Source organism: Haliotis rubra, unplaced genomic scaffold (assembly GCF_003918875.1).
Source record: "Haliotis rubra isolate DU_JTF1 unplaced genomic scaffold, ASM391887v1 Scf157, whole genome shotgun sequence".
Classification (NCBI taxonomy): domain Eukaryota; kingdom Metazoa; phylum Mollusca; class Gastropoda; order Lepetellida; family Haliotidae; genus Haliotis; species Haliotis rubra.
In genome coordinates, this window is record NW_025765525.1 from 1,263,506 (window position 1) to 1,289,713 (window position 26,208).

Here is a 26,208-nt window from a genome sequence, read left to right on the forward strand (position 1 = left end):
GCTGCTTCGAGGCATTCCAAAGAATCTTGCAATGTTAGAACATTTTTGCCACTTTGAAACTTTTTTACAATTAATTTCTTAAGTGACTCTGACAAATCAGCCGATTTCCCCATTGTTGCCGGAAATAACCAGAATATGTAGCAGACGACAAGTGGATTAAAAATAGTCACGTGACAGTCCCGTGACATCATGGTCGATCATGTGACAAAATATTATGACGATACTCGATGTCGTTTTTGAGTAGCAGTATTTTAAAAACGGGCATAGCTATACACGATATCAACACCGCTACAATTGTACGTAATAATATGGCCACGTGCTGTATGTTATAACATATGTTACCAAGGACCCACACCTACACGCATGCTAACACACGAGCACAAGCACATGCATACTTGCTTGAATTCTTTTGATGTACATTATCGCTAGTTTACACATATACACACCTACATATCCCGCCCCCCCCACACATGTACATACTCCCAACTCCACCCACATCTACTTGATGGCACACAAACCCACCGATAAGCAACCTACACATAATGTCCATATACTGATTAGCTGCTGACTTGCTTAGAGTTAACTGTGATTGATTTCCTCGTCCTTCAATCCTGTCATGTATTAGCGGCCCTAATGGTAATAAATACATGCCCTAATCACTCCCTTACTTGGGGACACACACATAACCCCGACCCTCCTGACCCCCCGACCCTTTTCATATTGCGATATATTGCGATGCGAAAGCATATATTGCGATATGTATTGCAATATATTGCAGGACGTAAATGCTTTATTTATAAAGCAAAAACACAACAAAATCACTATGCCTGATTAAACTTTAATAAAAACTACTTTACCATTGCATATTTTACATACCGCGTTACTCTTACCAATAGTTCCACCTACCGTGAACTTTTTCAACCCAAAATGCTGCCTTACCGATGCCTTTGCCCTAGTATTTGACACAACAATAAATTGTTCGTTGTTGGTGGTCACCATTTTACAACACACGCATGGCTTCCTGCGTAACAAAACAGATATATCCGAAGATTTTCGAGTGTTACCAAGTTTTCCGAATGCATGTCAAAATACCGGTTTTCAATCAACGTATCGCAATACATATCGTTTTCATGCCTGAACCGGTATATACCGGTAAACCGGTTATATTGCGCAGCCCTACTCCACAATTATGTAGAGATCTCTCAAACATCCTAATTAACAAATAGGCCGAACTACCACAAAATTGCTGTTATTTATCCCGGATTACAGACTGTATAACGCTGGCTAGCAATTAAGGTGAAAATTGTTATTAAATTCAGATTTTTTAAAACATAAGGGTTTTTTTAACAAAAAATCAGGTATTTTAACATAAATTTTGAGAATAATCCAATAGTATGAAGGTTAGCATTAAGACCTCTTCCTTATTAGTCCTCTTATCAGTGAAATACGAGCTATCTCTACAAATCCAAATTTATTGAAATTATGTGAAGTGGAAATTTTATTTTTGCCTGTTTAGGAATTTTGAATGACATTTGCTACATACTTTGGGCTCAATGTTGGCCTGTGGGCAGATCTAGATAATCCTTGCAGTCACTGTTCTTATCACGCTATGTCTGCATGTAACTGGGAGAGACTGATAGGCCATGAATACCACAGAGTACACGGAGTACAACATACTAAAGGGTGTTGAGTCGACTGCTTCACCTTGCTATGTTGTTGTGAATGGTTTTTTGTCTATTTTATCTTTGTCTTCTTTCAAACAGATGATCGCGCCTATTCAGTGATTGTTTCATGAGGTGTGGGTATATGAATCTATGATGTGACTGAATTCAAGATTCATAGTTTATGTGTGTATATTATAAATAATCCATTAGGATCCAGATTCAAATAGGTCTGAAGGAACACATATTTGTCATAACAAGGTCCTCAATGAAGATCCATGTTAGACCTGGCCTGCAGGGACCAATACTTGTCATAACAAAGTCTTACATGAAGATCCATGTTAGACCTGGCCTGCAGGGACCAATACTTGTCATAACAAAGTCTTACATGAAGATCCATGTAGGAACTGGTCTTCAGGAACCCAATACTTGTCATAACAAAGTCTTACATGAAGATCCATGTTAGACCTGGTCTTCAGGAACCCAATACTTGTCATAACAAAGTCTTACATGAAGATCCATGTAGGAACTGGTCTTCAGGAACCCAATACTTGTCATAACAAAGTCTTACATGAAGATCCATGTTAGACCTGGTCTTCAGGAACCCAATACTTGTCATAACAAGGTCATCCATGAAGTTCCAAGTTAGAAGTTGTCTTCAGCAACCCATGCTTGTCATAAGAAAGATCCAAGTTGGCATTGGTCTTCAGAAACCCATTCCTTGTCAATAACAAGGTCTTCCATGAAGATCCAGTCTAGAACTGGTCATCAGTTACCAGTCATGCTTGTTGTAATCAGTTAAACCCAGCTTGTTGTCTGGGCTAACAGGATCGGGTGGTCAGGCTTTTTGATGTTATTGTGTAGATTGATGCTCATGAGGTCAATCACTGGATTATCTTCAGTTAAGATTTCTGAACCTGCTTGTGGAACAGGACTCTGTTTGATGTTTACTAGTATATTTCTGGTGGTCTGGTTTGTAAAACTATAAGCACTATGTGCTCATGATACCGTGTTTGCTTGTCATATCTAAGGCCTGAGTTTCTGACATAGGTAGATATAACCAATGGTGAAGTATCAAACTGGACATATTTCAGGCTTCTAACATCTCTAAGACTAAGTGATATTAGCGGTATTTAACAAACAAAATCCATTCATCTTTCATGTGCTTGCAAGATCACCAACAACAAACAGGTCACTAAACACATAGCACAGTGCTATCCCCTAGGGTAGAATGTGATTTATTGTGTAGTTGTCGTAGAACGTGATGTGGTAGGGAATATTGTCTGGAAATCAATATTTATGAATGCATGTAATCTCTCCGTGTGGCAGGACGATTATATTGACATTGAACATGGTATTAGGTGTCAGCATGGTCATTTTTCTAGTTGTGATTGAAGGTCAAGGTTTCTCGCATCCAAAAGCAGGGCCTTGTTAATAAGTGGTTTAAATAAAAGAGGACTATCTCACAGGCCGAGCTGAGACATTAAATTAACTGTTTATATAATTTTATTTGCTATTTAGCAATATTCTCAGCAACATCATGTCATTATTTGGGGACTGTGAAATGGGCTTCACACATTGTGCCCCTGTCTGGGGATTCAAACCTGGTCTTCAATTTGAACTTAACACCAATCAGGCTATACACCATAAACGCATTGATTTATTAGTTCGGTTTCATTAGGCTATGTAATTACACAGACAGGCAGGTGTGAAACCCAAACAAAGGAAATCTTGCAAAAGTTATACACAAAAAAAATACAAAACACACATAAAAAGAAAGAACTGTTTTAAAAGGAGATAGAAGTTTTATTGTTGCATTTAGCAATATTCCAGCAATATCATGAATAAGTGCATCAGAAATGGGGAACATCAGAAATGGGTCTAAGCCGGAGGAGCACACATGGTTAAAAGCCAGGTCTTACGCCCGCAAAATGAGGTTCTCACATGGGCACAATGTGTCCAAGCCCATTTCTGGTGTCCCCACTGTGATAGTGGTTCGCTTGTCATGCCGAAGGCTAAAATTCTCACATGGGCACAATGTGTGAAACCCATTTCTGGTGTCCCCCACTGTGATATTGCTGGAATGTTGCTAAAAGCACTGTAAAACCCAACTCATTTACTGACTGTTCTGCATGACCAGCAAATGCTTTAACCACTTGCTACCCCACTGTCCGTTTTTAGAAGGAGGGTATAATTCAGAAGAACAAATCTGTTATTTCCTTTGGCCTAATGCTTTTAGCATTGTAAATGCCACTTGATGTAAAAACGGGCGGTGGGGTAGCGTAGTGGTTAAAGCGTTCGTTCCTCACGCCGAAGACCCGGGTTCGATTCCCAACATGGGTACAATATGTGAAGCCCATTTCTGGTGTCCCCCGCCGTGATATAGCTGGAATATTGCTAAAAGCGGCGTAAAACTAAACTCACTCACTCACTGATGTAAAACCTTTAATCAATCCTGGAGTTCTGGAAGGGTCAGGCTTGTTATGGCAGTTGTCAGCAGGAGATCTGTGTAAGGTTCTGGAAGGGTCAGGCTTGGTATGGCAGTTGTCAGCAGGAGATCTGTGTTATAATGGTTCTGTAGTCAAGCAAATATCAAGTACTGCAGTCAATTGAATGTATGGAACTGTAAAATATTATGTTGTTTGATAATCAAAGCTGTAATAGTCTCTGAAACTGAATACTGTAAGTTATTTATGAATATTGTGTGAGGCAAATGTATTGAAATACAGCTTATGATGAACATGGCCATATCAGTACCGTCAGACAGATGACACTTTGGACAAAATTGTTGTGGCTCTGTGGACAATCCAACAATGTATATTCTGGAAAATCTTTTCTTAGACAATTGTTCAGATTTGGCATTGTCTGTATGTTCAAGATATGACAGTATCGTCTGGGCTTCGTGGACAGTCCAACAATGTATTCTGGTAAATCTTTTCATGGACTATAGTTTGAATTCAGCATTGTCTGTATGTTCAAGAGATGTCACCTTGGGCAAAGTCATCATGGCTTTCCACGATGTATATTCTGGGAAATCTTTTCTTAGACAATAGTTCAGATTCATCATCAGTGATGACACTTTGGACAAAGTCTTTGTGACTTGCTGCACCCCCTAGCAATGCCAACATCCTCCTGCAGGGTTTGAATTCCAGATTACTGTGATCAGTATATCCAGGAATATCTGCTGTAGCCACGTATACTGAAGGAAGAAAATAAGGGATCACATGAAAGGACAAGTGTTAAATTATTTTTTTCTAAGGTTTCTTCACAAGCTTTGTATGCACAGCTTGTGGAGAAACCTGGAAAAAAATAATTGCTTTCATGTGATCCCTTATTTTTTTCACTCAGTATAGTATACCCCCTAAATATAGCTATTGAGATTAAAGGTTCTCTTTTCTTTCCATATGTACGATACAATTGCAAAAGATTCATGTTATGAATAAGAAAGTCTGAGAAAGCTACTCGTGATTATCAGACATTTGTAAATTTTGATTTGTAATAACAGAATATTATGTGGACACTGACAGTGATTGTCTGGTTTTATTTTACTGTTAACTTTTTACTGTACTGTTTGCTGTTTATTGCTTGTGATATTTACGCTGCTACTGTGTACATTGTTGTAAACATGCTGGCTTCCTGTCTGAAAAGCATATGCTTCAAGGGCTATCTTTCTCTTATCAATGCGTGAATGGGCAGAGGAGCATGCTATCTATGTCACTTTGTGATGAGTTCTGCCAAACCAGTTATCTTAGGTCAAGCTCTCAACACAAGCTTCCTGAGTCCAAATTGAAAACATTTGGTGTCAGTCATTTTCTCAAGTAGCTGCACATCATTGGAACACACTTCCTGAGGAGCACGAGCCCTCATCTTACCCTGTACAGTTCAAGCAGCAGCTGAAGAACCATCACTTCAGCTGACTGATGCTGTCTGTGAAACCAACTGTTGCATTGATAACATTTACCCATTTGTTGTCTGATAAGAATATATTTGTAGAAAGTGTACTCAACCATCATTCCTCTTAATTATCTCCTTCTAAGAAGTAGGCAGCATGAATGGGTAATGTCCATCCTTCTGTCATGTTGTTTTTTATGATGATGATGATGATGATGATAGGATATTTATGTAGCGCACATATCCAAGCAACTAGTACATGCTCAAGGCACTGGAGTGTTCCCTTGACCAATGGATGTGATTTTTCTGGCATTCTTTTAACTAACTCAACTCCCTGGGGAGTGTTCAACTCATGCAGCGAGTTATCACACAGCCTCATCCTCAGTTACTCATCCTTTTTAGGACTGTAGCTCAGAAATCATTTGATATTCCATTTTGAAACTTTGTGTATCTATGAAACACATGTTGAACTGGTGCCTCTTGGTACCGGTGTTTTGGTATTTCTGAAAATTAATGTCATATTTTTTAGTTTTTCCTTTAACAATGTGGTCTCAGAGTCAGGTATGTGGACCGTTTGTTTCTGGGGCATAATGAGGATTCTGTTTAATGTTATATTTTAAAACTTTATAGCTTCAAACTTTATGTATCAGAATCAAGTATGTAGAGCATTTGTTTCTGTAGCATGACGGGGAATACAGTCGAGCACTGTTGTCTTGATATTCATGGGACCGGTAGAGAAAAAATATCAAGTTATCCGAACTTCGAGGCATCCGACCAGGGCATATCATCACATATCACTATGAAAGAAAACATAACTCTTCTCAGTATGCTTTGATTCGAAACTATAATCCGTTAACAGTCGTGTTTAGTCGTAACAGTACTTCCTTATTAATTCCTTCTTAATTAATCCTAATTAAATAACAAACAATTGACACCTTCAACTCAATTAGCCTAGTTTACACTACCGCATCCGTTTGATTCATGCCGCACTGTGTGTAAACGTGTGGAAACAACCTCAGTTCAGAGGGATACTTGCCCATGAAAGGTAGGTGAATATCAGTTTCTTTGCAAATATCAAGTTAAAAGGGTAATTTTGCTTGTTGGGACGATGAAATTATATCGAGATATCTGAAATATCGAGACATTCATATCGAGTTAAAAGAGCTTGAATAATGATAAATTATGAAGGATTTTGCCGGGACCGAGATGTTGTATCGAGACAACCGAGATAGTGAGTAATATCAGAGTTCGACACAATGGTGCTCGACTGTATGTTGAATATTATATTGAAACTTTGTTTGCATCAAGCACATACTGAACTGCTTCCTTTTCATGTTTTGGTATTTCTCAACAAGAGTTTTTGTGTTTCCTTGTTTTACTCTGTGTAAAGAGACCCAATGGTGACAAGTTTTCTTGAGACTTCTGAAGGCATACCAATGAAATTTTTTGCAAGCTTTTCGAAGATACAGTCAAGACTGAGATTGAATTTGGTGCCATATATAATATTACAAGAGTTATGTGCTCAGCTACATTTATTTATGGTTAAGGCCTTTTCACATTAACCACACATTATTCACTACTATATGATCAAACACAATTCTGATATTCTGGTCAATAGTGATACCACTGTAATACCGTCTGCTTCATAGCATGGCAGACATATTACTGAGTTTTAGCTCGCTCACTTTCTTGTTGGTGAGCCTCATAATTCTGGTGGTTTTCATTAAAACTGGAGGCTGTGGGGTAGTCTACTGGTTAAAGCATTCACTAGTTAGGCTGAAGACCCGGGTTCGATTCCCTACATGGGTACAATGTGTGAAGCACAATTTTTCTGTCCTCCGCTGTGATATTGCTTGAATATTGCTAAAAGCGGCGTAAAACAAACTCACTTACTCATTAAAACTGACGTGCAATGATATCACCATATTATGGTTCATGTAGGATTTTATACCATACCCTCTCTATGTATCTCGAGATTAGCATGTGAATATTTTATGATTCGGAATACGGATTTGTCTGAAATAGTATCCATGATTATTATCCATGACCCAGTTTACATGGTTTCAACTGATCTCATTCATTCAACACTCACAAGTTTTCGTTGTCACAATGAAGATGTACTTGAACTTTGATCTCGTCTCACTCAACAGTCACAGTTAGTCAGAGACAAGTTTTGACATGGAGGCACAATAGGAATTTGTAAATGTAAACAAGTTGTAATCCCGAGTAGGTCACTCCATCCTACTAGCAGTGACTGACCTTTGTCCTGATTTGAACTTGTAAATTGTGTTTGGTACAGTGTAGCAATGATAATTAATGTGATTATATATGATTATCAATCCGTACTTCAGTTGATGATGTTTTCGTAACCATGGTAATGGGGTTTACTATTATTGATCATTGTATCTTGTGTCTTGTAAAAATTCAATGAAAGTACATGCTAAGTTAGTAGTGATGAAGATTATGATGAAAATAATGATTATAATCATGATGTAAATTATGGAGCAATGTATTGGCAAAACAAAGTCTATCAAGTTAATGGTATCTTTATTGTGAAACATAGAGAGCGACGGGCAGTGTGACAGTGATTTTCACTTAATTCATGTGTTGATTTCATTTTGTTCATACTGAATTAAATATCATAGTTTCAAAATGATCATGATTGGTTGCCACCATGTTGTTGTCATGGATACAAGGGAAATAACAAATTGTGAGAAAAAGACTTCAGCAGTTGCTAATTAATTTCGAAAGGGAACATTTTAAGTTAAACTATACTGATAGAGGCGTAATATTATGGTATATTGTGTTGGAACCCAATAAATAGAACACCGATAGAATGTAGAAATATTATTTGAAAAATGTATGGCAGTTTATCAGTATGCTTGTAATCATGTATGGTATTAGTTGACAATGATTATAATGATTATTAAATATATAATAATTATTGTTGGGATGATTTCATTGCTTTCATCAACATACGTGGGGCTATGGGATAGTCTATTGGTTAAAGCATTTACTTGTTACGCCAAAGATAAGGGTTTGATTCCCGAGATGGGTTGTATGTATGAAACCTTTTCTGGTGTCCCCCATGTGATATTGCTGGCATATTGCTAAAAGTAACATGAAAAAAACAAAATACGTGACATAACCTCAGTGCTATTCCTACCCGTGAAGATCCGGGTTACAATTGATCGCCAGTAACCCATGCTTGTCGTAGGAGGCGACTAATGGGATCAGGTGGTCACGCTCACTGACTGGGTTGACACATATCGTATCCCGACTGCGTAGATCAATGCTTATGCTGTTGATCACTGGATTGTCTTGTCCAGACTCGATTATTTACAGACCGCCACCATATAGCTGGAATATTGCAGAGTGCAGCGTAAAACTAAACTTAGAGATGCCAACCCATACGATTTTATCATATTCGTTGCGAAAAAGCAACACAAAATAAGTGACTACGTTAGCAGTAAAAGTATACGAATATTTGAAAATTAATTAAACTAAATTATCAAAGAGCATACTTACCATACACAATAAATTGCAACCACATTTTATTCAGTATGAAGCTATATGTGAATACTTGCTACTGATTTAGGGGAGTACAATGTTAATAACAAGTTCATAGAATGTCTATATATATTTTTTATTAAATAAGAAAATTCCTAGGAAAAGATTTTTGGCCAGAATTTTGGCCCAACAAAAATACTTCTTTTTTTTGCATCAGTTTTTGGTCGAAATACTAATTTGGCTAAATGAGGGTTGGCATATCTGTGAACTCACCCCCTCAGTGCTGCTCCTCTTAATCTACATTTGTATGTGAGGGTTTTATAGATTAGTTAACAACCCTTTTGTTGTTTCAGGGAGACAGTTCGGAACAACAGTGTCAAGTGGAACTCCAAGTTCCCCTTCACGTGCAAGATGATGGCCAACGCTACCACGGGGCTGCTAGAATCTTGTATATGTCGAGTGTCTGTACGCATGGTAAGTAACGACTTACTGAATGTCAATTTTCCCTTCACTCACAAGATGGCTGCCAAAGTCGAAACAGGAATGCTTTACCTTGTTTATTTGGCACACGTGTTGAGAAAGATCACAGATGTATTCGGAACCAAATCGTTTTGGGGATCTGGAATAACTTGGGGGGTTGTTTTATTTTTTAAACATGTTTGTTTTGGGTGTGTGGGGGTGTAGTAAATGCTGAGCCCACAATTTCATAAAAATACCCCCGATTAGACTCTTGACCCTTAAGTTTTGGGTCAAGGCTAGTGGCTGAGCCTCAAAGTATATATGGAGTGAGTGGGTATGGTTTTACGCCGCTTTTAGCAATATTTCAGCAATATCATGATGGGGGACACCAGAAATGGACTTGTGGGGAATCAAACCCAGGCCCTCGGTGTAATGAGCAAACGCTTTCACCACTAGGCTACCCCTCCAAGCATATATATACAGGAAGCAAGCCCAGTTTTATCAGAGCTTAAACTTATAATTCAGCAGAGACTTTGAGCAAAGCTATTGCCCCAGTGTCACAGTGTCTACACATTAGAGTATGTAGAGAAGAACAGCAAGCTCAAATATTTACATGAATGGCATTCATTCACACTGCATATTCTGTTAAGCACACATATTTCCTCAATAAAAGTCTTTGTTTGGCCTAGTGATTTAAACACAACCTATTCAGACCCAGTCATGCAATCAATACTTTAGGCCATTGAGAAAACAGTTTGGGTGTGGAGTCGTGAGAATTTTACAGCCATCCTACACATGGAGTACTTGTTATCCAACAAATAATTTATATCAATCGTGTGCAACTTCCGCTTGGAAAGTGTTAGGCCTTTGACAGTTTGTTAGCTTTTTTTTCAAAATGTTTGGCCTATTTAACTTTGTTCAGTGTTGGTAATAAGATGTATTTTATTATATTTCAATATCCAGACTTTCTACTATGGGTACAATGTGTGAAGCCTATTTCTGGTGTCCCCCCACCGTGATGTTGCTGGAATATTGCTAAAAGCGGCGTTAACTAAACTTACTTACTCACTCACTCACTCACTCACTCACTCACTACTCTGCTACTAATAAATAAATAACAAACTTTAAGGTCACAGTAACTAAACTTACTCACTCACTCACTCACTCACTCACTCACTCACTCACTACTCTGCTACTAATAAATAAATAACAACCTTTAAGGTCACAGTAACTCAATGACATGATTATGAAATTATGCTGAAAGATGATTCAATACATTTGTTACATAGAATCATCTTTATATTCTTCATCATTTCTTACTGACTGTGCAGATAAAATGTTCTGTGTGTTTTCATTTTACTGTAAGACACAGTTGGACAGATCTTATTTATCACAAGTCCTTGTGTTTTTTGTGTGTTTTGTTTTCAATTTCTTGTTTCTTCGCTATGGCTCTTTATGAATGGGTATAGTGTGTATCCCTAAATCTGACCAGGATCTGCTGGTCACATGATCGGCAGGAGAGTTGCCTTCCTTCTTTTGACCAGGATCTACTGCTAAAGTTTGAGTCTGTGAATTCTCAAGTTATGATCCTTGGCCTTCGGTGTGATCCTGCATCACTTTCAATTCCTGCCCTCTTCAAACTTCCACAATAAATCTATCTGAAAATCTGTTGCGTTGTTTCCAATACCGCTGAACTAGATTTCCCAGACCATGCTGGAGAGCTAACAGCGTCTCACACAGACCCCAAAACCTCAACATAACCCCCAAAAAACCCAAACAGAAATAAGTAAATTCCCAGCAAGTCTTCAATTTTCTTTGGCAAGTCTACAAGAAAAAGAACTTCCCACAGCCCCTTGTTTAAAATATTTTAGAAATGTTATGAAATAAAAAATATTACAATAGTTTCAATTCAAAGCCTATCCAAATATAAAAAGTAGACAATATTAATGTTGTGACTCACCACCCCAAGCTGTGGGGTACGGGGTCATTCAGCTAGAGTGAGACCTGTTCCTGCGAAACCCATCCTCCTGCTGACATGGTGACAATAGACATGGGAATTCCATGGATGTTTCCACACCATCTATCACCTTGCATCCGACACTGACCACCACTCCTGCTTGTCTGGGGACAATAGCATGAAAAGGGTGGTATTTTGAAAAATAATCATGTACTTTCCCTGGACTTGAAAGTTATAAATGTTCAGATGTGTTTGTATCCTTGATACAGCTTCTGAGTAAGCAACCCATTGCTTAGCCTTGCTTCAAGGCTGTAGTGAATGAGCCCTGAGCCCATGGTGTATAGTAATTCTATCCTTCAAAGAGGCAAGTCTAGATAAGCAGAAGGACCCCAGTCTGTTATTTATTTTTTAGAAATTATCATTTGAACTTAATGTTTACTGAGAGACTAATGTGCAAGTCTGCCCTTTACTACACTATATGAACTAGGGTTGGCCGTCAATGTTGATCATAGAGATTGATAAGTACCTAGCTAATTGGTTATCTATTGGGGATAATTATTATAGAAGTAACTCTGAGGTAATTATTTTAAAAAGTGTAAAGGAATCCAACATATTTTACTACAAGTTAATTAGTGTATTCAGTGATAGGCAGATATCATTCTGTCTTTGGCACAAGTTAGTTTTGGTAAATTATAACTACTTCACCAAGATGAATCCCAAGCAAGTCTAAAATAATTAGCAAGTCGAGGCCCAAGCAAATCTAAAATAATTAGCAAGTCGAGGCCCATGCAAGTCTAAAATAATTAGCAAGTTGAGGTCCATGCAAGTCTAAAATAGTTAGCAAGTTGAGGCCCATGCAAGTCTAAAATAATTAGCAAGTTGAGGCCCATGCAAGTCTAAAATAGTCAGGAAGTTGAGGCCCATGCAAGTCTATTTGGATTACTGCAATTTCATGTCTCTTGGCTTTTTAAATTCTATTTGTGAAGATAATTTTTCAACTGTTGGGTTTTCCCCCAATAAGACATGTTCAGTTTAGAAAGTTGATGCCAAACTTGTATTCAGCAAACAGCTTGCAATGATCACGTGGTCATGCGTGGGTGTACGGAAGGGGGGACAGAGAGGGGGTCAGCTGACTAACTACAGTGCCCCTGGTCTCCTCTGATACCCTGACTCTGAGTGTAGGCAGCTGTTCCTCTACAGCAATCAAGGGTGTGTCCTGTGTGACTTTGAATTCAAATGCGACATGACTCACAGTGATATTTTGTATTTATTTCCAAAGGTTCAAAATAACGGCATTGTTGCAAACTTGATGATTTTTTAATATCGGATGTTATTTGAAATAACAAAGTATGTCTTTGTGCGGATCACCCACAATTTGCTGACGCAGCATGAAATGATTTGATAATATGAATATTATACAAAAGATTTTGTGCTTTTCAAAATTATTTCACAACTGAATTCATAGATGCAGAAGGGTATGATCAATAGATTCTTTTTTTTTTAAATATCGGTGTAAAAATAGCCTGATTTGCAAGAGTGTGTGAGTTTAATTTTATGCCACTTTTAGCAATATTCCAGCAATATCATGGTGGGGGACACCAGAAATGGGGAAGTATGATAATTTTGTAAGTACTGAGTAAGTGATGTAGTTTTTCAGCAGATAATCTAGTCTGACAGGTGTTTTGTTGTGAAATCCTAATGCAGGTACCTCACAGGTTACTCTGCCGGACCTCCACAAACTGCATCATTAACCTACAGGTTCCAGTGTATGTTTTGGGGGGGGGAGAAAGAGAGAGATTGTTAAACAATAACACAGTGGGGGCACCAGACATAGGCTATGTTAGGGTTCAAGTATCCATGATAGGATTCAAACTGGGGCCTTGAGCATGATGAGCTACAAGTTTTACCGCTGGACTCATTTATTGTCAGCAGAAACTGGTCATGTTGACAGAATGTTAATTTTTTAGGGAGGTTTTATGACCTCCTCTGACCTCTGTGTGATGAACCCCTCTGACCTCTGTGTTATGACCTCCTCTGACCTCTGTGTGATGACCTCTACTGACCTCTGTGTCATGAACCCCTCGGACCCCTGTCTTATGTGTGGGCAGATCAAAGAAAACAGCACATCAAGACACTGTTATTAACATTCTATTTCAATAACTGCGACACTTTTAATCTTTAGATTGCTCACTTGTAATCACTTATAAGGTATTTCCTCTTATAAGGTATTTCCTTGTCTGAAGCTATTTCCAGAATAACAAAGTCTCTTTGTGTTAAACTCATAAGGACATGTAACATTATTGCACCTAAGACCATACTATGGATATATAGTTCTCAGTTGAACCAACAAATTATAGCAAAGATTATTAGCTGCCAAAATAAAGCTGTAAGAGTAGTGGTTGCAATGTTAAAAATTTAGTTTCTCTCACTCTGAAGCTATTTCCAGAATAACAAAGTCTCCTTGTGTCAGACTTGTAAAGAATTGTAACAATATTGAACCTAAGACTATATAGTACTATGCTTCTATAGTTCTCAGCTGATCAAGCAAACAGATTACTAGCTGCCAAGATAAAGCTTCAAGATTGCTCACTGCTAAGATACAGTTGTGAGAATGCTGGTAGCAATGTTAAACATTCAGTTTCACTCACTTACAGGTCTTTCGTCTTGTCACACAAAGGTGTGAGTGTCATATTTGGGGCTCTAGGGCGTGTTTCACAAAGAGTCTTACACCAACTGCTAATGCCTTAACATTCAACTAAGTCCCCGACATTTTGTTTCCTTTAGCAAACCTATATTTACAATAGGCATTGTCAAAGCCTAGCGGTGGGCCGGTGGGTCAGTGGCTGCAGTGCTTGTAATACTCTGATACACTCGGTCAGCCATGGCTTTCAAGAACAAGCACCTGCTGCCTGCTGAGGAGGTTTATTTATTCACAGAGTACCAGTTATATCATGCAGTCCTTGTTGACAAAGAAGAATGAATTTCAAGAGCTCCTTCAGAAATCTACAGATTGAGGCCTGTAGTCTAGCACAGTCACTTGTCCTTATGAAAGGTTCATTGTTTGAGTGACTTATTCATGTTATCAGGACCTGTGAAGATCTGGGGTTAGAATTGGTCTTCAGAGGCGACTAGCTGGTTGGGGTGGTGACACATGTCATCGTATCCCAATTGCATAGATCGATCTCATGATGACAGGGATGGCAATTTTCCGCTGATCCGTGGATTTCCGCCAATTTTATTTCAAATTGATAATTCTGAAACACCCACTCCCCACCCAATTCGATGACACAATATTAAGTTTTCAGCTGAAAATAGATTATCCTGTTGCTCTCCCTGTGATGATAACTGGATTGTCTGGTCCAAACTCTATTATTTACAGACAACCTGCATACAGCTGGAATATTGCAGAGTGCTGTATATAAAAAACAACAAACCTTATAAATCTTTCTCTTGTTCAGGACTCATTAATGTTATCAGATCAACACCTTCTTTAGAACACAAAACCTTTACACTTGGGGCTCAGTGTTGTGCCTGTGAACCATGCAGGATACAATTACACCATTGACATACAGTCATGGCCATACTTTGCTCTGTACAGCACATTGCTTGGGAATTGAGAGCAGTGTTTCCTCAACAGCCTAATGAAGGAACTATTTACCAGGGAAGTCGGACTGTTTCACAAAATGATAAAATAGGTCACATACACAAGCATGTTTTCACACGATATTGTATCAGTTGGTGTTGAAGTAGAAGACATTTAATCTGTGGCAGCAATGTATGTGATTGTTAGTAGTGGTGTTCCGATGATCGAAAATAATCGAAAATCTATCGAAAGAAAGATTAAAAAGAATTGTCGATTAATCAGAATTTTGTTGTTTTGGTATAACACTTGAATGAAGTAAACTAACCATTAAATTTGATGAATATTCACAAACAAACATGCACTCTGCAGCATAAAGTTATGCACATTGTAAAATTTTAACCACTTTTATTGTTAAAGTACAATTCCAGTGTCTTGCTTGCATGCGTGCATTTCATTGCATGACAGTATTAGTTACATTGAAAATGTATATATTTTTATTATAATCAATAATCGTTCACCACAAGTCCTCAAAAAATCGATAGTGGATTTGGTTTCCGATTCCCAACACTAATTGTTAGGCAGTTACTCTAGTGTGATATAGGACCTGCTGTGACACAATGGACAATAGATGTATTTTTATACTGATATGATGACAGTGAAGACAATAAATTATTTACAATCTGTTTAATGACGTTCTCAAAGCCAACCTCCACCCTCACTGGGATCTTTGGTAATAATAGTGAACCTGGTTGTTGTGGCTGGAATATTGCTGACTGCAGTGTTAATCAACACTCACTCACTTTCTCACTCACTTTCTCTCACTCACTCTCACTCACTCACTCACTCACTCACTCGACCGCCTCCGTGGTGTAGTGGTTAGAGCTTCCGCCCGGAGAGCGGAAGGTCGCAGGCTCGGTCCCCGACCGCGTCATACCAAAAGACGTTAAAATATGGTACTTGTTGGTCCCTGCCTGGCGCTCGGCATTAATGGGTACAACAAGGACTGGTCGACTGGGAGTCAGCATAATGTGTCTGAGTGGGGTATTCATGCTTAACTGCGGCATGGTATCTCAGTGTCCTAGCACTATAAAACCAGCTTCAGAATGGGCTAGTACAAGCAGCCGCACATACACATACACACACAATGCCATGGCCTCGCTATTCTGGTCGTCATGCTGGGTGTCATGGTGTCATGGAATATTGCTCGTAATATCAATCACTGGTTGTCTGGTCCACACATAATTAATCACCAAGCATAAAGGTGTAATCTTGATTGATAGAGCTTCTGGATGTTCTCTTGTGATCAAACACCCCACCCAGCTCTGTGTTGTTTCATTCATATAATGAGCCACTGATAAATAGTCTTCAGGGAGGTAGCTTCGTCAAGGCCATCTTTTGCACAGTTGGCTACACAATCTGTCGATACTAAGATCTTATCAGGGTTTATGCATATACACAAAGGGAAGAGTCCTCAAAGCTTTTGTGGGAAAAGATGAGCCATGTATTATAATTGATCAATGTTGCTCTACTGCAAAGCCATTATAGTGTTGGAGAGAGAGAGAGGGGGAGTCGAGAGAGAGAGACAGAGAGAGAGGGAGAGAGAGAGAGAGAGAGAGAGAGAGAGAGAGAGAGAGAGAGAGAGGAGAGAGGGAGAGAGAGAGAGAGAGGGAGAGAGAGAGAGAGAGAGAGGGAGAGAGAGAGAGAGAGAGAGAGAGAGAGGGAGAGAGAGAGAGAGAGAGAGAGAGAGATTATTTACTGTTATCTCACCCAACACATTTACAAATATATAAACAATGCTGCCTTAGTAAAAAGCATTGGCCACCATAAAAAGGTTATGACAGAATTTTAAAACATAGTAGGCTATATTAAAATATGATATAAAAAATACACTTTTAAGCCATAAGTAACATTTTTGTTTCAGTCATGTAGTACTGTATTCGGAAAATATATATTGCTGTTTGTTGGAATATAAGTGTATATGTTTGTCAATCAATCACTAGAGTAAATATTACTCAGTTTGTTCTTTACCACCATTTTGCCATTACATTATCATGGGGAAATATTTTTTGCAAATTAATTTCTGTGTGGATTTTAGGTTAAAATATACAAATAATAGCAGTATTCAATACATAGTTTCTACCCAATATACTGAAACACAAAAAAAAACCCATTGCAGTACATACAGTATGAAAGGCATATCACAGTTTAGTGGGATACAATTAATACCATGCTATCCGGATTACCTGGCATTTTCAGATCACTTTTACAGAAAAAAACGTGAACCGGGCTGAGGGTGAACCAATTGATAATGCCAGCAAATGGTTCCCTACTAGGGATGGGTATTGCAGAGAATTTTCATATTGCGATATATTGCGATGCCGAAGCATATATTGCAATATATTGCAAGAAGTTTTTTTCAACAAAAAACTACGTATAATCGAGTTAATGCTTGATTATAAAGCAAAAACACAACAAAATCACTATGCTTGATTAAGATTTAATAAAAACATTTAATCATGACTAAAAACAAATGTAAATAATATTTGGCACAAATACAAAAAAGGAAAGGAACAACTTAAAAAACGGAAATATCCGAAGATTTCCGAGTGTAACAAAGTTTTCCGAAATGCATGTCAAAATACCGGTTTTCGATCAGCGTATCGCAATACGTATCATTTTCGTGTCTGAACCGGTAAATACCGGTAAACCAGTTATATTGTGCAGCACTTTTCCCTACTAATGAAATTTTGTAAATGGGTTGTTCATTGTAAGGTTCAATATGTGTGTGCTTTGTTCTTTTCTAATTATGGACATAATATACCAAGGGAAGGAAATCAGGAAACATGACTTCATCACTGTATTCCTATGTTTATTCTCAGATTTGCACCCACGGTAGCATACAATGCTTGTGATGAAGCCTGGACATAAATAAACAAGTACTTGATTTTCATGTGTTCCCTTATTTGTTTCCCTCAGTATAATTTGACTTGATCATTCTTGCAATTTGTGTTCCATTTAGTGCACAAGTTTGTTTGCCAATTTGTTTGACCAAGCCTGTAAATTTTCTCAAGGTGCGTATTTGTAAACTTGTCACCTTTGAAATTACCAGATTTAGGGAACTGGACTATTTTATGCGTCAAATTAATAAGTCATAAATTTTAGTGCTTTTATATCCTCCGTATTTATGCAGAAAATATTAGAATACAGCAATGATTTGGAGACACCAAAATTTGTGACCTGGGTCTCATACTGTGTTGTGTCCCTGGGCAAGGCACTTCGTCCACATTGCACTCAGTCCACCCATCTGTTCAAATGGGTACCTGAAAAGCCGAAGTACGGACCTACACGGTCGCGCGCTTAGCGCTTCGCTCAGTAGCAGCTTCGAAAGTACAATTCCGTCAGGGTAATAATGTAACGCCAGAGAACAGCATCACGTTGGATTCTAGGCACAAAATATAAATATTAGCATTAGCAAAATTAGCATTAGCATTGTCTGTCTGTCTGTCAGCAAAGTGGTTGTCTTTGTCAACGTTTTAGAGTGTTGATTGCACATCTAGGTAAGCTACAGTGTTGTGGCTCCATTTCTGGATGTGCTGTAGAACTCGATGTTAACATCAGAAAAAAGTGTTTTATTACATTGAATGAATTCATTTAGTGGCGTGTTGTTTTCGATTTTCTTTCATTAATGTGATAGAGTGAGAGAGAAATTGAGTTTGCAGCCAAAATATTGATCATATTTAGAAAAGTATTTGAAAGTTCCTCCTGTTTTATCTCAGTCGTTTGTCATGGATTAGCCGAGAAATTTTGTGTGCAGCGGACATATTGATAGTTCACCGTGAAGATCAGGTGTTACACACGACGGGTTTCCAGTAAGGGACATTGATTTGTGTTGTCAGTCAACACAACAATGGATGGTCATCACGTACTGGCATTGATCGAGAATCAGTCGATAGAGGGCAAGCAGATCGAAAGAACTTGTCATAACTTTCAGCAGTTATCTCCCCTTGTCAGATTAAAATTGAAGGCAGATTGCCAGGACTCTGTCCAACTAGGCATGTTGTGAGTCTGTTGATTGTAGTTTTTGGAAGGATAATGTCAATCGTCTTAGTGCTAAGATCGCTTTGCGAAATTGGCCTTGTTTTGTTGTGATTGCATGGACTAAAAGATGCGGGATCGACATTCTCTGTGGAGTATATTGAATCCCAAAAGTTAGGGATCATAGATATTTGGGGGGATACTCTTTGACCAAGCCCACAGTTTAATTAAATATCCCCAAAATATCCATGATCCCTGAGTGTTTAGTTTGGTAGTTTCACTGAAGATCATGTCATTGCCTATTTTGGGTGAAATCATCAGATGAAAACATATATTTTACATTTGTAGGTGTGTGCTTGTGTTTGTGAGTGTGTATGTGTGTGTATGTGCGTGTGTGTGTCTCTCTGCATGCATGCGTCTGTGTCTGTGCCTTCACCTGTGCAGGGCTCTAGATAAGGGCCGTATCGGCGTATGTACGGATAAAAAATATGCACGATACGGTAGGAAATAATTTAGAAAACTTAGCACATACGCACCACAGCAATGGTGTATGGTCTTGGAATCATTTACAGACAGTATTTATCTGAAAGAGTATTGTTTTATTGTTTATTGACCTGTTTACACAAGAGTAGCAATGTTGTGGTGCATATATGAAACGAAACACAGGATTACTGATACGCCATTAAATTCCATTCAGTACTCAAAATGTACTCTTAAGTTTTTCCAGTACTCCTATATTGAAAAAATAAGGAGTACATACTCTTGATGTTGAAAAATTATCTGGAGCCCTGCCTGTGTATTTGGTTTTGTATCTAAAGCTGTGTTGTATTTTAGATGACAGTATATGGTGAGGGAGATTACAGTCAGTGAACATTTCATGTTTAGTGTTCACATACATTGATGTAATTAAACCATGATGGTGTCCCTTAAATTATTTTGAGTAGTATATATACAAAGTAACAACAATTTCAGGAATGAAAAGTAAAATGGTCAGTCTTTCTTGTATCAAGAGAGGCTCAAGGTTAGTGTTAGGGTTAGTGGGCTACGAGAAGGTTTACTGTGTAGAGTTTATCGTCCCTATATATCTGATTATATACATGACAGTAATGTTTTCTGTGTTTTCAGGAGGTCCGAGGTGGCAGATCCCACCAGAAGCTGGGCTTCGTGGACCTGAATCTAGCCGAGTTTGCAGGGTCTGGGCAGCAGACTCGACGCTTCCTGTTGGAAGGTTATGATGACAAACACAGGGTAGATAACTCCACACTGACTGTCTCCATCGAGATGCTACTCATATCTGGCGATCCTGTCTTTAAAGTGTAAGGACTGTTTTCCATCATGAATGGTATAGACCCGTGAAGATCCGGGTTAGAATATAATATTGATCTTCAGTAACCCATGCTTGTCATAAGAGGCGACTAACGGGATCGGGTGGTCAGGCTCGCAGACTTGGTTGACACATGTTATCGGTTCCCAATTGCGTAGATTGATGCTCATGCTGTTTATCACTGTTGGTCCAAACTCGATTATTTCCAGACCGCCGCCATATAGCTGGAATATTGCTGAGTGCAGCGTAAAACTAAACTCACTCGCTCACTCACTCATAAATGGTATAACATTCATCATGCTATCAATATTAATATCTCCATTTTGAATTTGGTTAGATTTATGACTCTGTTTCAGAATGTAAGCCATACAAATTATTATCCAAACATTATTTTACTTATGAAAGTACTTTATAATATGTTCTTTCCTGTACTTTGCTGTAATCACCAAACCAATCCAATATCACAAACTTCATTTACCCAAAACGAATTCCGTGATGGATGGTGTAGTCTTGTTCATTCGTTGTGTCCAGAGTCTGCAACAAGTGTCACTAAAAATTCACAGATTTGATGTAAAAACCTCGCAAACTTCTGTTTGTGTTCGTATATAGTCAACAGATATAGGCCTTGTAGCATGATGGACTTCATTGATAACATGGCCAATATTCATTACAGAGACAGAGGATTAGTTTAGTCTTCAGTTATTGCATCTAAGGTAATTCTGAGAATATTTTGGTAAAATATCTCCTTTTTAACTCTAAGAAATCCCAGTGCTCAACAAAATAAGAGATTATTTTTCCCTATCTGCCTGTAAAGGGTACTTAGTTTGGAGTCTCAGATAAGTGCCTGATGCGTTGATAGTATATTTTTAGAATAAACTCCGAAGTGCCTCAAGGAGAAGAAGACTGTTGTCTGATGCTTTGCCTTTCACTATGCAGAGTTGACTCCCCAGGCTTGTGAAATCACACGCTATCTTAGACTAACACTTAGCCCCTGAAAACATGTTCCCAGCTTTATGGGAGAACACAGGCACATTTAGAGATTCAGAGACTCTTTATTCAGCTTGAGATTAACACATCTAGGATTTACAAGACTTGCAGATTATTGGACTTTTATTAGTCTCATGACCAGCAGACTAAAGGGATTTAGGCTAGTATTAGGACTAGCAGAGTGAAAACTGTTTGTTTTAATACAATGAAATGAATTGAAGCAGAATAATGAATCCCCCTGTACACTTTGACAATGATTTTACGAATACTTCCAACATCAACTCCTGTGATGGTACAGGGAATGCTGTGTTATATTTTATGACTGCTTCAGTAAATACATTGCATGACAAGAAATATTAATTATTATGATACAGCCACGAGATAGCCACCAGTTTTATCTGATGCTAGAAGCACCCCTCATGCTTTGGATGTTTTGCCAGGCCTATCAAAGAAAGCCTTAATGTGCCGGAGAGCAAGGAGGGACAGTCAGCCGAGGGCCGCCTTGGAGACGAGTGCAGTGAGGGCAGTCTGGCCTCCAACAGCAGTGGCTTTGGAAGTCTACCACGGAAAGAAAAATCCAGTACAATTACCAGAGGTCTGTGTCCTGAAGTCAACCAAATATGAACCCCAGAGATATGGCCATCATTCCCACATTCCCACATTCACACATTCCCACTCAAACCTCCACCTACCCAAACATCAAGTGACCAAATATAAACCCAAGAGAACCCATCCAAACAAACTCACCCACATGTAGTATCACCAGAAATTATTGAGAATTTTAGGAATATGTTTAATTGGATTTCTAGTATAAACGGACTTGACCAGCTATCAAGTGCTTGGTTTCATTCAAGAGGGACAACTCCGTCAATCCTTTTTCATTAGTTTGTGAAGAGTTATCCCACTTTGTTTACTTGCAAGCAGACGACATTTTCAGTGATCCTCAGTATGGATGATTTAGAGAAGAGGAAGTTGATTTTAGAGTATTATAACAAGGACATCAAATCAGCTAAAGTGATTTCAAGTAGAACAGGCATCCCTTTGTCCACTGTTTATCGTGTTTTGAAAAATATTGCAAATGGATATGGCATTGAGCACCAGGGAGGCGCAGTTAGGCCCAGAAAATTGACTGTCGGTGACAGGAGGCAGCTTGGTATTCTTGTTTCTAAAAACAAACGAAGGAGTTTAGAAAACTTAAGGCTGGATATGATTGATAGAGGAACTGTGGCTGTCTGTAAGGAGACAATTAGAACTGAACTGCATGCAATGGGTTGGCAGAAAAGTATTTAACGTGTGGGGTGGAATATCTGTGTTAGGGGCAACGCCCCTCTGTGTATTTGAAGGGAATATGAACAGTGAGCGGTACACAGATATTCTCGAGGGACATTTACTTCCATCTGCTCACATGTTCTATGGAAATTTTTGGATTTTCCAGCAGGACAACGACCCAAAACATCGTTCAAAGCATTCACAGGCCTGGTTTCGGACCCAAAATATGACATTATTAGATTGGCCAAGCTATAGCCCTGACCTAAATCCAATAGAAAATGTTTGGGGACTTATGAAGGAAAGTGTCAATAAGAAAAATCTGACAAATATTGCTGAAATGAAAGAAGAGGTGGTCCGATATTGGGACAGCATGGACCACGACTTTCTAACTTCTTTGATCAGTAGTATGCCCCGACGCATTGAAGCCTTCATTGCTGCCCATGGTGACTTGACAAAATACTAACTGTTCACCTGTCTTTGAATCTGGAGTTATATTCTGCTAATATTCACATTACAATCTTTAAATTCTCAATAATTTCTGGTTGTACTGTATATCTACCAAAATCATCCACAGCAAGACATATCCACCCAAACAAACCCATCCAAACAAGACCCCACAAACACACTCACATATAAACATCAAATCCACAGTAAGACTTTTCTTAACAAACCACCCGTGAAGATCCGGGGTAGAATAGGTCTTCAGCAACCCATGTGCTTGCCATAAAAGGCGACTATGCTTGTCGTAAGAGGCGACTAACGGGATTGGGTGGTCAGTTTCGCTGACTTGGTTGACACATGTCATCGGTTCCCAATTGCGCAGATCGATGCTCATGCTGTAGATCACTGGATTGTCTGGTCCAGACTCGATTATTTACAGACCGCTGCCATATAGCTGGAATATTGCTGAGTGCAGCGTAAAACTAAACTCACTCACTCACTCACTCACTCACTCCACTCACTCACTCACTCACTCACTCACTCACTCACTTAACAAACCCATCCAAACATGACCCCCTAGACATACCCACCCAAACGTTTTTGCCGAAATATATGCGCTCATCCAAACCTTCCCATCCAACTTACCCAAAACCATGAATTTGTACCTCCACATAAAATGACAGCCATCCTCAATGTCTGAGAGTTTATTAACAACAAATAATATTGTATTATAAGGTATTTTTTGCTCTTGTCAGGAAAGTAAAACTTAGGTAACCTACTTCAACATGATTGTTGTGGGAGTTAGCAATTAGCAATAATTGGTTCAAGATGGTAACTGACCTGTGCTCAGACATCAACCACTGGTTTGTTTCTTTCAAATTCTCATTTACAAGCTACTGCGGTGTAGCTGTTGATGTCTGTCCACGCTGTCTTTGGTCCAGACTCAATTATTTCTTTATTGAACTGCCAACTCATGAAGGTTTTGAAAACCATTTAGAAGTTGGATGAACATGGGTGCATGACACGATTTATGGATAACAACTTCAATGGATTACAATACATTGTTATCTTTGTACATTAATCCAATATCATTGGCTTAATTATATTGTTATTTTTGTACATTCTCCCACCTTGCATTGTGTAAACATGTTTTATCTGTATATATTCTCTCTGTACAGGGGCGGTGGGGTAGCCTAGTGGTTAAGGCGTTCGCTCGTCACATCGAAAACCCGGGTTCGATTCCCCACTGGGCGCAATGTGTTAAGTCCATTTCTGGTGTCCCCCGCCGTGATATTGCTGGAATATTGCTAAAAGCGGCGTAAAATTAAACTCACTCACTCACTCTCTGTACACTGACTCAGCGTTCACCTGATGAAGGAGCAAGAATTAGCTCTGAAACGTCGTGAAAAGAATAAAAACAAGTTCTTATCCATAAAATGTGTCATGTATTCATATCTCAACTCATGGGTGCAATATTACACATTGTTAGACAATTAAAATGTATTGTCTTTGAAAAGGTTAGAAAATATGTTACAATGCATGTTTAACATGACAGGTAATCCTTAACCAAGAAATGTTATTTGTAGATCAATCCGACCCAGAATTTGTTCGCGAGAAGGAGTTTGAGAAGGGCCACTCGCGGAGTTCGAGTTATGCAAGCCAGCATTCACGGGGTTCAGGGTACGGCTCTCTCACGCACAGTAGGCAGTCGAGCGCCGGCAACGAGATCTCTAGCACTCACGTCAGGTGCGTAGTCTGCTTGTAGTGCCCTCTGTTGTCAGTCTGTGAGTGCTGGCACCCATACAACCAGGCTGAAAAATTATATTATAAACGAATTTACGGTCTTTGTTGATACTGAGAAACAGAGAATAATATTACAGAGATTCTGTTTGAGGTTCAGGCCCCGATTTCTCGAAACGAACTTAAGTCTGAGTTTTGACTTAAGTTCAAATTTTTACTCAAATTTGAGAAAATGCATTTCCCAAAATGAACTGAAATCGATATTAAACTCAAACATAGTAGACAACTTGAGTTTGGTGAATAGAATACTTAAGTATTTTGGGCTTGTTTATTAAAAAAATGCAGCTGAGTTCAAAATTCAGCTGTTTCAAATTGTCAAACTCAGTTTGAAATTTGAGTAAGAACTTAAGTTTGTTTCGAGAAATCGGGGCCTGATTTACAAAACATGTCTGTGAGGCACCATTTGTGGGGTGTGTGGGGCATTCATCTGTGTAAGGCTTTCGCTATTTTTCGGTGGCGAATTAGCTGGATATGAAAAGAAATGTATAATATTTAACATGTGAGAATCAGTTTGTGATTCATGAAAAGTTTAAAAATTATCCCCATTAAAAAATATTGAGTAGTATAAGATGTTTCACTTTCACTATTTCTTGAATAAAAATACCCTTCTGAAAAGTTGAGTAGTATAAAATGATGCTTCACCTTCACAGTATTTCTTGAGTAAAAATACCCAATCAAAAGTTAGTAGTGTATATTCACTGACCCCAGAAATATGAAACGTGGATCATCTTATATAGATGTATTTTATACTGTGTATATTTTTGGGTCATTCAATCCATCAACCATTTCTAAAATGTATAACTCAAGAAAACTAAAGTAACTGCAAGAACTAAGTCCTTACTAACTTTATGATTACTTTACATATGATTATAATTTAGGCCTTGTTATGCGTATAATATGTCATACAGCTCTAAGAAGTTTGTATATTTTTGCCAAGATGTTGGGGACTATTTTTACATAATCTACAACAACGTTTATTTGATATACGTGCACAGGATTGGTATGATAATATTTCTTCATCCAGATATCTGACAGTATATGCAAGTGTTAAATCTGTGTTACAACTTGAGTACTACCTGTTAAACATAAATGATAAATCTTTAAGAAGTTTATGTAAATTCAGAATTTCATTACATGTTTTAAAGATTATGGATATCGTAGATTAAAATCATGTGATGGCAATATTGTGGATATAGTATGTAAAAATTGTGAATTACTTGAAATTGAGATGACTACCATGTATTCTTTGTTTGCCCAAAATATAATCATATTCGGGAGAAATACCTAACAT

General features: G+C 38.4%; 1 protein-coding gene across 3 annotated transcripts in view; it reads left to right on the forward strand.

Annotated features, from left to right (window-relative positions):
- LOC124271082 (protein FAM102A-like) overlaps positions 1-26,208 on the forward strand; it is a 74,788-nt gene that overhangs the window by 32,733 nt on the left and 15,847 nt on the right. For all 3 annotated transcript variants that reach the window (XM_046706151.1, XM_046706152.1, XM_046706153.1), the window contains exons 2-5: positions 9,416-9,536; positions 20,222-20,412; positions 21,848-22,002; positions 24,704-24,863. In XM_046706151.1, the coding sequence (XP_046562107.1) occupies positions 9,416-9,536; positions 20,222-20,412; positions 21,848-22,002; positions 24,704-24,863 (627 nt within the window). The remainder of the gene's footprint in view (positions 1-9,415; positions 9,537-20,221; positions 20,413-21,847; positions 22,003-24,703; positions 24,864-26,208) is intronic.